Source organism: Schistocerca serialis, chromosome 5, assembly GCF_023864345.2.
Source record: "Schistocerca serialis cubense isolate TAMUIC-IGC-003099 chromosome 5, iqSchSeri2.2, whole genome shotgun sequence".
NCBI lineage: Eukaryota > Metazoa > Arthropoda > Insecta > Orthoptera > Acrididae > Schistocerca > Schistocerca serialis.
The window spans coordinates 749,781,671-749,796,518 of record NC_064642.1 but is presented as its reverse complement, the minus strand read 5'-3'; the positions used below and the strand labels follow the sequence as shown (position 1 = coordinate 749,796,518).

At 40.8% G+C, this 14,848-nt stretch overlaps 1 protein-coding gene across 1 annotated transcript in view; it reads right to left on the bottom strand.

Moving 5' to 3' along the window:
- Positions 1-14,848, bottom strand: part of LOC126480802 (transcription initiation factor TFIID subunit 1) — a 241,206-nt gene that overhangs the window by 71,946 nt on the left and 154,412 nt on the right. The window contains exon 15 of the mRNA XM_050104121.1: positions 13,900-14,025. Coding sequence (XP_049960078.1) covers positions 13,900-14,025 — 126 coding nt within the window. The remainder of the gene's footprint in view (positions 1-13,899; positions 14,026-14,848) is intronic.

The window sequence follows — 14,848 nt, the reverse complement described above, 5'->3', positions numbered from 1 at the left end:
ATTTTTCCTTACGGAGATGGAGTATCTGGGACATGTTATTAATGCTCAAGGCCTTCATCCCTCCCAGTCACATTTAGCAGCTATTCGGGATTTGCCCGCCCCTCGCAATCTGCAGGAATTGCAAGCAGTTCTTGGCAAATTGACATATTATATTAGGTTTATACCTAATGCATCACAGATTGCTGCACCGTTGCATCGTCTCCGTCGTAAGAATGTTCCGTTTGTGTGGTCAGCTGATTGCCAATCAGCCTTTCAGCGGCTTAAAGAGGCTTTATTGAATGATCGTTGTCTGGTCCATTACGACCCTAACAAGCCTCTGGTGTTAGCTTGTGATGCCTCTTCTTTCGGCCTCGGTGCTGTGTTGTCTCACCGAGTCGGTAACACCGAACGTCCTATTGCGTTCGCATCTAAATTGCTAAACAAAGCTCAGTGTAATTAAAGCCAAGTGGACAAGGAAGCGTTGGCTATTGTGTTCGGTGTCACAAAATTCCATCACTACCTCTATGGTAGACCATTCTATTTACTAACAGATCACAAGCTCCTGATGTCACTGTTTCATCCGTCTAAACCAGTTCCTCAGCGGACAGCTCAGAGACTACAACGTTGGGCTCTTTTGTTATCACAATACCAGTATGAGATACTGTATCGCCCTACAGCTCAGCATGCCAACGCTGACGCGCTTTCTAGATTGCCGATTGCTGCGGATGATGTCTTCGATTCCTCTGACGACTCTTGCCATCAGATTGACGCCGATGAGCATCAATCCCTCCGGGATTTTCCGATTGATTATCGTCAGGTGGCACGTGAGACAGCTACGGATCCTCATCTGAGTTTACTATTACGTTTTGTTCAACGTGGTTGGCCGTCCAAGGCAAAGGACATATCGGATCCTGTGGTTCGTCGCTATTATCCGCAAATCTGTTGTCTGTTTCGCACGGAGTTTTGCTGTTACGCACCGAGAATGACCAGCTTCATGTAGTGGTTCCCCAAGTGCTCCAATCCAAGGTCCTCGGCTTGTTGCATCAAGGTCATTGGGGAGTGGTCCGCACCAAGCAGCTTGCCCGCCGTCATTGTACATGGATCGGCATTGATAAGCAGATTACGCAGATGTCTACAGATTGTTCGGCGTGTGCCGAACACCAAGCTGCTCCGCCTCAACGCTATTTTGAATGGGCACGCCCTGCCAGTCCCTGGCAGCGAGTACATATTGATTTCGCTGGTCCATATTGGCATTCTCGTTGGCTCATCGTGATAGATGCATTTAATAATTTTCCGTTTGTTGTGCCCATGCAGTCTACAACGTCTGCACAAACTATACAGGCGTTGACTTCAATTTTTTGTATTGAGGGTCTTCCAGAAGTTTTAGTGTCTGACAATGGTCCACAATTTACCTCTGCTGAATTTGAAAGTTTTTGTTCTGCCAATGGCATTCGCCATGTTCTTACTCCGCCGTTCCACCCTCAATCGAATGGTGCAGCGGAACGTTTTGTAAGCACATTCAAGGATCATATGGACCGCCTTCGTGCTACGCACTCTCGTCAGCAGGCCCTCATCACGTTCCTGTCGTCGTACCGGACCACGCCACGCGACGGCCCTTCGCCTGCGGAGTTTTAGTGTCTGACAATGGTCCACAATTTACCTCTGCTGAATTTGAAAGTTTTTGTTCTGCCAATGGCATTCACCATGTTCTTACTCCGCCGTTCCACCCTCAATCGAATGGTGCAGCGGAACGTTTTGTAAGCACATTCAAGGATCATATGGACCGCCTTCGTGCTACGCACTCTCGTCAGCAGGCCCTCATCACGTTCCTGTCGTCGTACCGGACCACGCCACGCGACGGCCCTTCGCCTGCGGAGCTTCTCCACGGCCGTCGTCATCGCACCCTACTACGGTTGTTGCACCCCCCGGATCGACCCGCCGCTTCTGAGCATCACACGCGTTTTCAGCGCAACGACGCCGTTTTTTTCAGAGTTTATCACTGTCGCCGTCGTTGGGAACGTGGTACCGTGATAAGTGTCCAGGGTCGCGGTTTTTATACTGTTCAAGGTGCTACTGGGGTGCACAGGAGGCATCAGAACCAGTTGCGCCGCGCTGGCCGCCCGGATTCTGCCGCTCGTTCTTTGTCCACAGATTTGGTCCGCGGCGGGTTCCAGCCGCGCCTTCCGACTTTGCTGCCGCCCTCAGGGCAGCAGCAGCAGCCGTCGCCGCTACCACGCCGACAGCCCGTCCCGTTGATGCCTCCCGCGCAGCTTCATCCGGGAGCGCCCCAGGTGATCGCTCCGGCGCCTGCGGTCCCTCTTCAGTCGCCACCGCCTTCGGAGCTGATGGACGTCGACCCCTCAGCCGGGCCGCCTTCCCAAGCGGTGGCTGTGCAGCCTGTCCTGCAGCCGCTTTCCTTGGGCACCCCCAAGGAGTCTGACCCCGCAGCGCCTTGTCCGGCGCCCACTCAGCAGCCGTCGACGCAGCGTCAGGAGACGCTGCCTCTCTTCGTGGGTCCCGACGCCCCGTCGCGTCCAGTACCAGAAGCTGCGCCCGTGGTCACAGGCGTGCACCCTGACCTCGGTTTTCAGTCGGTGTTTCTCGAGGCCCCGCGCAGCCAATGCTGGGGTGCGGACCGGGGACTGCCACCGACAACAGTCTCCGCCCCGGTCTCTTCTGCTACGCCTGCGGCCAGACCCCTCCCCCGCCGTCGACACTCGCCACGTCATTATTCAATGACGGTGCGGCGATTTGGGGGGGGGAGGAGTGTTATATCCTAGCCAGTAATGCCACCCGAGCCCGCTGCCAAAAGGTTGGCAGCATCAAAGTCCGGACGCCGTCCGCATAAGCAGCGCCAGCGAGACAGGAAATCGCCGCAAGTCTGCACGCGCCACCACTGGCTTCTGGCTTCGTAAGCGCTGGAGTCGCGAGCGCTAGGACAGTTCTGTATTCGCCGCTCAGTTGTATACTCGCCACCGAATTGTGTACTTGCTAGTCAGTTGTGTGTGTTCATCGCAGCAGAGTTGTTGTTTGTCGTCAGCCGACGTTGACCTAGCTGCTCCGACTCGAACTAGACAGATTTCTGTAGACACGGAGTTCACTACTGTGTTTCTGTATCTTCGTAATAAAGATAAGTACCGACTTTTATTTAATCAGAGTGTTTGGGTTTTCATCTTTCTGTTCACTGTTCCAGCGGACCGGTCGGCCCGCTATTAAAAGTGTGGCAGTGACTTCGTAAGCCGTTTCTACAGCGAATTGTTTGTCGCTACGAACGCCGCCACAAAAGTGGGACTGAGCATTTTCATTCTCACCATTCTTCTGTTAACTTTTGCAGCCTCAAGGCAAGGGTTGCGGAGAGGCAATGACAGGGGAGAGTGGTAATTCTCATACTCTCCTCTATATGACCCGTCCTTCAGTTTTGAGGTCTGCCCCTCCATCTTTTTCAGTTGCTCCCCACTCCAATACCCCTTTTTTCACTGTTCACTCTTATAAAATGTCCAAGTCATGCTATTCTCTTGCTCTTTACCAACCACATGTAATTAGCAAACACTGGAGGGTTACAACATGAAGAAACTGAAAGTGCGCAAGTTTCACATGATGATTTTCACTTACATAAAAAGCTAAAGAAACTACTGTGATGCTTACAAGAAAAAATGCCTCCTCAACTGTCACTAGAGATAAAATACTTCTTGGTGTTACAGAAAAGAAAGAGACATTCGATACATTATCTCAGGGCTCTCTTTTCAGATGATAGACCAAATGTTAAGATTTCTAGGAACAATAATATAATGGAACCTCCAATTATGAAAGAAGAAATCAAGAAAGTCAAACAAAAACTCAAAAACCAATAAAGGGGCTTCTGAAATTCCAGTGGAACTAATTAAACTTCTTGATGAAGAAGATATCTATGTCTTACACAAACTTTTTAACAATTTTTATGATACAGGTCATTAACCTGACAAATGGCGATTGTCAACTTCCATTTCCTTACCAAAAATGAAGAACGCGCAAAAATGTAAAGATCAAAGATTAGTGAATCTTATGAGCCATTCCTTTTAAATATTTCTGAAAGTCATTCATCAAAGGTTAAATGCAAAATATGAAGACATTCATTGGGGAGAGAAAGTTTGGGCTTAGATACAAGAGAAGCAATAGTTGCACTCCAAGTTCAAGTACAAATATGCTATGATCAGGATAAAATTGTGAGACTATTTTATTGATAACAAAAAAGCTATTGATAGAGTATAACATCACAAATTTATGGAAATTCTCAAAAGAATGGATACAGATCAAAAATACATGCAGTGTATAAAGAATTTCTGTTGGAATCAGACACCACATAGTAAGTTTGATAATGAGGTCAACAGCTTGTTTAGTATCTGTAGGGAAGCCCAATGAGGATGTGTTATCTTACATCTGTTATTCAATTTGTACTCTGAGGGTATCTTTAAGGAAACACTTGGTGATACAGAAATAGCATAAAGGTTAATCATCAACAACATCTGCTATGCTGATGATACGCTATTGACTGCTAATAATTTAGATTATCTTCAATAACTTATCAACATAGCAGGAGATTACAGCAGTAATCTAGCTCTCAACATCAACACCAAAAAGATACATTTTATGATTGTCACGCAATAACCTGAATTCTTTATTAACGATGGCTTCTTAATACAAAGAGTAGTCAAGTTTGCATAAGCATCATGCAGTTTTGCTTTGTGAAGACTGGAGATAAAATGTCACACAGAGATTGCCCATAATGATTTCATAAAATTCAAGCAAATTCTGACAAGTGCAGTTGTAGACCTAAACCTTAAGAGTTCGATTTGTAAGATGTTACATCTGGTCTGTACTTCTGTTTTGTTTTGAAGGATGGGTACTAAATATGCCACCAGCAAAGAAGATTGAGGGCTTTGTAATGCGGAATGTTTACAATGCTGGGACAGCAAGAATAACTACCACAGAAAAAATATTGTGATAAACAAATGGAGAGAAACCTTAACAACATTTAAAAGAAGAAAACTGCATATCTAGGGCATAACCAAAAGGAACACCTAATAAATACTTCAACAGCAGTTAACTGATTGAGGGTGAAAGAAGAATAGAGAGAATAAGAGTGTGGACAGGATTATCAAGTGCAGATCAACTACATACTGTGGTTTATAGAATAAAGGCACATTATCAATTCCATGAATAGATAATAATAATAAGAAGAAGAAGAAGAAGAAGAGGTAGTAGTAATAAGTTTCTTTTATCAGATGGTAAGAGTTCAACTTTTGTTTCATTTATCTTTGTGCTGTCTCTCTGCGTGGCCCCATGGAGGTTTTAGCAGGATTCACCTTTCAAATATTCTAAAATCTAAGCAGTTGCTCATCAGCACTGGTTAGTAACTGTTATGGGTTGGCACGAGAGCCAACACCGGGATACAAGAGGAAGCCGAAAGGCACGCGTTTTAGCTCACGCAGGCTGGCGTGAGGTCTGGAACAGGTCAAGGAAATTCGAATTTAGAAAAAACGGACGTAGCTGGTGGAATACTTAACTTTAATCCATAAATGGTGAAAGTCGCTCTTGACGATACATTAATCACAAGATCAATAGCAGCTGATAATGGCACCTTGCTAGGTCGTAGCAAATGACGTAGCTGAAGGCTATGCTAACTATCGTCTCGGCAAATGAGAGCGTATTTTGTCAGTGAAACATCGTTAGCAAAGTCGGTTGTACAACTGGGGCGAGTGCTAGGAAGTCTCTCTAGACCTGCCGTGTGGCGGCGCTCGGTCTGCAATCACTGATAGTGGCGACACGCGGGTCAGACGTATACTAACGGACCACGGCCGATTTAAAGGCTACCACCTAGCAAGTGTGGTGTCTGGCAGTGACACCACAGTAACCATACCCTACATCCCCATGCAGCAACAGGCTTAAATGTAGCTTCATATATTGTCAGACACTAATTTCCCAAAAAATTATGATCTATCATATATGGACTTCATTTCACTGAGTTCAGATTCTGTCTTACTGATATGGGGACTTTGTATTCAAAATTATCTATGGTCCATAAAGCTCAAATTCACCATTAGACATTTGATCGACAGGAAGTGCGAAACGGCTATGTGGGAACAGCTAGAGGACAAATGTAAGGCTGTAGAAGCATATATCACTAGGGGTAAGATAGATGCCACCTACAGAAAAATTTAAGAGACCTCTGGAGGAAAGAATGAATATCAAGAGTTCAGATACTAAACCAGTCCTAAGGAAAGAAGGGAAAGCTGAAATGTGGAAGGAGTATATAGAGGGTCTATACGAGGGTGATGTACTTGAGGGCAATACTATGGAAATGGAAGAGTATGTAGATGAAAATGAGATGAGATATATGATACTGCATACAGAATTTAACAGAGAACTGAAAGGCCGAAGTAGAAAAAAGGTCCTAGGAGTAGACAACATTCTGCTAGAACTACTGATAGCCTTGGGAGAGCCAGTGATGAGCAAACTCTTCCATCTGGTGAGCAAGATGCATGAGACAGGTGAAATACCCTCATACTTCATGAACAATAGAAAAATTCCAATTCCAAAGAAAGCAGATGCTGACAGGTATGAAAATTACTGAACTATCAATTTAATAAGTCACAATTGCAAAATAGTAACATGAATTCTTTACAGACGAATGGAAAAACTGGTAGAAGGGACCTCGAGGAAGATCAGTTTGGATTCTGTAGGAATGTAGGAACATGTGAGGCAATACTGACCCTATGACTTATTTTAGAAGCTACGCTAAAGAAAGGCAAGCCTACATTTATAGCATTTGTAGACTTAGAGAAAGCTTTTGACAATGTTGACTGGAATACTCTTTTTCAAATTCTGAAAGGTGGCAAGGGTAAAATACAGGGAGCAAAAGGCTATTTACAATTTGTACAGAAACCAGAAGGCAGTTATAAGACTCGAGAGGCACGAAAGGGAAGCAGTGGTTGAGAAGGGAGTGAGACAGGGTTGTAGCCTATCCCTGATGTTATTCAATCTGTATATTGAACAAGCAGTAATGGAAACAAAAGAAAATTTGGAATAGGAATTAAAATCCAGGGAGAAGAAATAAAAACCTTGAGGTTTGCTGATGGCATTGTAATTCTGTCAGAGACAGCAAAAGACATGGAAGGACAGTAGAATGGAATGGACAGTGTCTTGAAAGTAGGATTTAAGATAAATATCAACAAAAGCAAAACAAGGATAATGGAATGTAGTCGAATTAAATCAGGAGATGCTGAACGAATCAGATCAGAAAAGTAAAGGAGTTTCATTATTCGGGCAGCAAAATAACTGATGATGGTTGAAGTAGAAAGGATATCAAATGCAGTTGATGATGGCAAGGAAAGCGTTTCTGAAAAAGAGAAATTTGTTAATATCGAGTATAAATTTAAGTGTCAGGAAATCTTTTCTGAAAGTACTTGTATGGAATGTAGCCATGAATGAATGTGAAACATGGACGATAAACAGTTTAGACAAAAAGAGAACAGAAGCTTTTGAAATGTGGTGCTACACAAGAATGCTGAAGATTGAATGGGTAGACCACATAACTAATGAGGAGGTACTGAATAGCATTGGGGAGACGAGGAATTTGTGGCACAACTTGACTGGAAGAAGGGATCGGTTGGTAGGACACATTCTGAGGCATCTAGGGATCACCAGTTTATTACTGGATGGAAGTGTTGGGGGGTAAAAATCATAGAGGGAGGACAAAAGATGAATACACTAAGCAGATTCAGAAGAATGTAGGTTGCTGTAGTTGCCCAGATGAAGAAGCTTACAAAGGGTAGAGTAGCACGGAGAGCTGCATCAAACCAGTCTTTGGACTGAAGATAACGATAACAACAACAACAACAACAACATGAATATAATACCAACTTCACCTTATGAAATTAAGAAAATTATACAATCTCTCAAAAATAAAAGCTCATCTGATTCTGATGGTGTTTCCAATAGATTACTAAAGATTTGCTCCCATATAATAAGTCTGGTCGTACCTGAAGCAAGTAATGCATCACTAACTCACAGCATTTTTCCAGAGAGTCTGAAATATGCGGTTGTCAAATTCCTATTTAAGAAAGGTGATAGGAGACATGTCAACAAATACTGTGATGTTTCACTGCTGATGCCATTTTACAAAATTTTTGAGAAAGTGATGTATTCTAGAATATCATCTCATCTTAGCAACAATATTATCCTCAACAAACCTAAAATAGTGTCAGTTGATATTTTCTGTGATCTATCTAAGGCATTTGACTGTGTGAATCAGTGCATTCTGCTAGATAAATGGAAGTTTTATGGGATTAATGGTATGGCCAATCAATGGATAATGTCATATCTACCAAAGAAATGCAGAAAGTTGTACTTATTAATGCAACCAATATAGTTCAGGGCTGTAACTGTGATTGGGAAGAAATCACATATGGGATTCACCAAGGCTCAATTTTTGGCTCACTATTATTCCTCATATATGTAAATGATCTTCCTTCTAACACACAACAAGAAGAATGAGTTCTTTTTGCAGATGACACCAGTATTTTAATCAATCCAAGTATACATACAGAAACAGAAGAACTGGGGATCAAGGTTCTTAAAAGTACCATTGACTGGTTTTCTGTGAATAGTTTCACCCTCAATTTGAAAAAATACAGAATATTCAGTTCTGCACATCAAGGGGTACTGCATCAGTGTAACACATGGTGGGGAAATAATAAATAGGGTGAAAACTTCAAAATATTTAGGTGTCCATACTGATGAGGATTTAAACTGGAAAAACATGTTTCGGAACTCCTAAAACATCTTAGATCAGCCACATTTGCACTTAAGATTCATTGTAAATCATGGGGAGAGACAAATCAGTAAGGTGACATACTTTCATTCAATAATGTCAATGAAATAATGTTAAAGGCTAAATCACCTTTACAAAAGAAATTCTTCATTGCTCAAAAACGTGCTGTAATATATGTGCGCAAATACCATGCTGGCTTTTGTCTCGGGTTCTTCAGTCGACGTTTGTTTGCTGATTTTTCTGACATTTCGCCACCACAAGTGGCTGACATCGTCAAAACTTCATCTTCCACTGCTGGTGACGGACTGGAGTCAAGCTCTGAGCATACCAATGTCCAAGAGCTTTTCTGCAGTCATTACTGCTGTGGTTCTTCCCTTGCTGCCTGTAACAGTCATTCGCTGCAGGACAGGAATCCAGAATCCATTCACCTTGAGACTTTTCTCTTTCTTGTTGAAGCTATTGTCATGTTCATGTATTTCTATAGCTTCCCAGTCCATGTGTGACCGATACCTGCATAAACTACCATATCACCATCTGGACCAGAAAAGAGGCATGAGTAACATGCTCATAATATGAGCAAGATGAATATATGAGCTGCAGCACATCAGATGTGAGGTGCAACACCTGGAAAGCGTTCTCAGGAGCAATTGGTAGTCAAACAGTTGCATAATAAGTGTCACAGAATCAAACACTTCGTAAAGTGACATTTTGGAAAAGGATATGTTGGGTACGGCCCATCTGCCATGAATTCCCAGAGTGATGAACAGAACCAGCCATGTATTGTGCAAATATGGCATGAAGACTATTTATAAACTGACAAAGAAGATCAAACCATGTCTCAGGTCGGCAAAGGAGAAAGAGGACTCACTTGCAATGTCAAGAATGTACTGTATACCATGTACATGTGGAAAAGTTGGGGTGACTGGATGATCAATACATATCAGGATCACTGAACATAAGCGGTGTAGCAGGTGAGGCAGGCTTAGAAATAGGCTGTGGCAGAGTACACACTATGTGACACTGACCACATAGTAAAATTTGAGAAGAGTCTCGCATCCGCTTATTCATGGAACCTATAGAAGTATGCAAACACCACAATAGCTTCACAAAGGAGGAGGAAAGCTTCAAGGTGAATTGATTCAGTATTCGGACCTGCAGTGAATGACCATTGCAGGGAGCACGAGGAGAACTGCAGCGGTAACAACCATGGAAAAGCCCTTGGACATTGGTGTACCAGGTACATATAATCTGTAGCCACTGACTCGTCTCCAGTCCACAACCAGCAACGGATAGTGAAGCTTTGACAAAAGTGAATCATCAGAAAAATCATCAAACAAATGTTGGCCAAAGAACCTGAGACAGACACCAACAGGCAATTTGTCAAAAAGTGGCCTCGACAGCCTTAACAATTTTGTACAATGTGTGGAGCTCAACAACGATCATCTTGTAGACATTCTGACCACTGATTCATAGTATATTCACTCCTTCATGAAGTATGTTGTGAATAATCCACTACAATTCAAAAGGAACACTGATGTACATAATTACTACACCAAAATAAAAAATTACAATTCATTACTCCAAATTAAGGTTGTGTTTAGCACAAGAAAAGGGTCACAATGCTGCAACTAAAAATTTTGATCACTTATCTAGTGATATAAACTGTCTCACAGACAGCAAAGTAAAATTTAAAAAAAATGGAAAATGTTTCTCCTTGACAATTCCTGTTCTGTAGAAGAATTTCTATTATTGTAATGTGTAAAAGGTTTGCACAGGAATTACTAATTCACATCCATTATACTATAAAATAAAAACAGCACATAAATATCAGCTTGTAGCCACATTTACAAATTAATTTGCAATGTGAATGTAAAATGACTAGTTCCACATCATTACGATTTGTTGTGCAAAATGATCCATCACACATTGTTCATCAACATTGTTATCTGCCCTTCTTGTGAGCTGCATGTATTTGCTTTCAGATTTATTAATTGTAAGTCACCTTTACTGTGCTACTTCATCTAGCTTAGTCATTGCTCTCTATAATGAAACTCTTCTTATGCTGCCAATAGCACCATCATCAGCATACACACACACACATCTCTGTTGACTTGACATCAATATTATCAGATATCTGTAGATTACGACTGGCTACTTCTAATATCAGATTAAAAAGCATTATGGTTGAGGCAGAACCCACTGCTGGTGTTAAATGATGTGTTTACTGCACCTTTCATTCTTATAAATGCCACAAAGGTTGCTTTAATCAGTGTACCGTATTTGGCTGGTGTGCTCAATCACGATATATCATTCAACATTTGCCCTCTATTAAGACTCTCAAAAGATGTCTTGAAGTCCACAAAGAGACTGTGGAGGTCAATATTACATTCATATACATTTTCACATATCTACCTCTGCACAAATATGTGATCTATTTTGAGTGTAGAACTAAGTCTCATATAAAATTCCAGACATGATTTTTAAATGTTACAATCGACGGAATAATACTTCAGTAAAGGCATAGTATATGTTATCCCCTCCTTACATTTAGGCTTCTAGAACTAGGGCAGAAACCTCCAGTGACCCATGCTTCTCGAATTTTTTCCTTGCTCCCACATTAAACCCACACGAGAGTGTATTCTTTTGTGAAGTGTAACTCCTCCCTTCCGCATGAGCTCAGATGTAATACCATAGCTTGTGTAGCAGTGGATAACCTTTTTTTCTTCTTGAAGTGTGGGTTCAATCATCTGTAATTCTGCTGTATAATATGGCAGTAATACATCTTGGGGGATTTCCTGGAAGTATAACCACAGGCTGTCCATTATATTGTGCTTCATGGTTGCCAGATTTCATATCATTTTCTTACAGTCTGTATTCTCAGGTTTCTTCTTTTCACCCTTATAGAATTTTCTACTTTCATTCCTTCTATGAGATAAATGTACAGTCAGTTTAGTTGGTTCTGTTTGTGCCTGTGATTTTTCAAGTTCCTTGGAAAATAGGTGCTTACAGCCTTTTTCAGCCATAAACTCTGATGTTCTCAGAGCATTTTTGCATGTCTTTATATGGAAGCTGTCTTTATATTTACTGTCCCTACAATTTGAGCCTGTCCACCTCACTACGCTTCTGTGGTGAACCAACTTCACAGCATAATTAGCATAATTTATATCCCATTGCACTTGTTCCACTACAAATAAAACAAACACTGTTAATATTCTACATCCTTACTCTTCCTGTCTCTACATTTATTTCTCAAAATTGTCATCCTGGTGACAAACACATTTCTCCCAACAAGAGACCAGTTTCTTGACACCATCACTGTAGAATGTTTGACTTTGTCCACAAACCCACAGCCTCAACTCTGCTTGCACCATTTCTTCACTATCAAAGTGAAGTTCCTGAAGGTGTTCTTTACATTTTGCAAACAGATGAAAATCGGATGGAGCCAAGTTGGGACTGTATAGAGGATGATCAATGACAGTGAACCCAAGGTGTTGAATTGCTGCAGATGTCACAGCACTCGAGTGTGTGTTCATTACATTACATGCCACCATATTATATGCTACAATTTGGAGCCCTCCAGTGGCAGACGGCAGAAAATATGTAGACATGAACAATAAATATGCAGAAAGTTAATAACATTTGTTTTATTTAAAACACTTTGAGAGTTTTCACATAGCAAATTTCGAGGCATTACTTTCCAGCACGTCCTCATAAACTCTAGATAAAAATATGAAGTTACCTGATAAATGCTATTATGCAGTGAACTCTTTCCAGATAAAGTACTTTATTTGTTATAATTTCAAACAGATTTATCATCTGCCCTTAAAGAACAATAATGTAAGCAGTTTTCAGTTACTGGTACTATTCAATATTTGATGGAACCTATCTTCGAAAGTAAACATGTAAAGAATGTGTGAGAGAACTATGGTTGCCAGATGTATGATTTTAGCCAGAACAATATGGAATTTTCCCATTTTGTTCCAGGTATAGTGCATACTTTTAACCATACACTAAATGTTCTGATTTTGACCATGAGGCATAAAGACACATTTTTTATATAAAGAGATAGACTTTTTATATAACCAGTAACTGTACCAATCATCGCATCATGGAATGGAATAAGTTATATTTTTTAATCATCCAGCATAAAATTTCACAATGCAGATTATGTTTTTCACACTAGGACGTGCATGTGTAGAAAGAAAGAGAGAGAGAGAGAGAGAGAGAGAGAGAGAGAGAGAGAGAGAGAGAGAGAGATAGCCTTAGTTTCAAGATATTTTAAAATTAGCTGAATCACTTTGTATTGTCGATATCCTTATTGTAGATAATGTGTATTCAGAGATCACTATGCTTTCTGATTCGTTTTGTGGGAAAGGGAGTGAACATTTGAAACCAAAATTAGCTACTACGGCAATACTACAAAGCTGGACCTATATTATAGAACTGAATGGCACATCAAAAATGTGCAGTGTTTTAGTTAAATTTGTTTTGAGTGTATTTCCTTCCAATTCATCCATGGAGAGAGTTTTCTCCATTATGAACATTAAATGGAGGAATGAGTGAAACAGATGTTCAGCTGATCTAATAAAATATGAATTGTACATTTATTTCTATTATGATGAAAGTTGCAATTATTTTTATAAGAGTGCTGCCTAATGAAAAACAATTGAGAAGTCAAGCTCAACTGATACATATTCCTCTTGATTATGTTGAGAGCATTTTGAAGAAAATATGCAGTAAATACAATTTTTTAAAAAGTCAGTGTTGATTCATGTGAGTCCGTATTTCCACACTGAAATCTGGCAACCCTACTGAGAACAGACAATATATTTATGAACAAATGCAGCCATCTATCAGTATAACAACAATAATAATAATAATAATAAAATGAAATTAAAATTAAGTTCATACATCCATTTATTCAAAAGATGCTACTTAGGCCAAAACTTTAAAATAATTTTGAAAAAGAAGAAGAAAAGGCCGCTTTTGTGAAATATAGGTCCTTTATTTTTCAAATCTTTGTTCATATTTTGAAATATGCACTGTGAAATATTAAGGGATACGCAGAATTTTAACTGGTACATGAGGTAAAAATTACTGGAAAAATATACCTCTTCTTCTGGTACACCAAATTTTCGAAGAAGTGCTTTAGCATTGTTGAGAGAAAGTCTTCTTAGATCAGCATCAGTTCCAGTCACAGTACGTTTTGGCTGAGCTTCTTGTTCTTCTTTTGTTTGCTGAAACAGATGTATGCACACAGATCACTCCCATGTTGTATTTTTTCTATCCTTGTTGCAGAGAGCTAATCTCAGTAAAAGGATAACAGTACATAAATGATTCAGTAAGAACATACAACATTACTTCAGCATGATACTATCCTGATTGTAGAAACAAGTAAGGATACAGTTCGTTGTTCTCTGCCTACTACAGTTCAAAAATTCACATGATCCATGTCCTATATTAACATTTCCTTCTGGATAATGTGCCTGTGCAACTTGGACAATTTCATATGGTAATAAAATGTGGATACAACGTCCTCAGATTGTGCCATCCATTTACAGGATTGTTCTCACATCATCTAATGTCACTCTCTATTTCCCACCCAATTCTGCAAATATTTACTGAATCTTATGACATTTCCAAATGACTTTCCCTTCACCATGGTCCTGACTACACTACAAAATATGTCTGGCAATGACCATTATAAAATTTGTCATGCCATTAAACATACAAAGACAAGTACATATTGTATCATATCATCATTACTCCATTCTTTCCCTATTCTTCATATGTCACTACACATCTGGTTGGTTGGCTGGGTGGTGGGGATTTAGGGAACAAATTACAAGATCATTAGTCCCACATTTGTGGAGCAAGTTGATACATAATGGTGCCATTAACCAGAAGTAAAACCTGCGTAACTGTGTTAGCATAGTGCACGAAAAGCAACAGGGCACAAATGTCCAGGTAGCAAAGGCAAAATCAGGCTGCTGTGCTGAGCACAGACAGATGGGGGCTCCCCTCTAGACTCACCTGCAGCATGAAGCACGTCCCAACCCC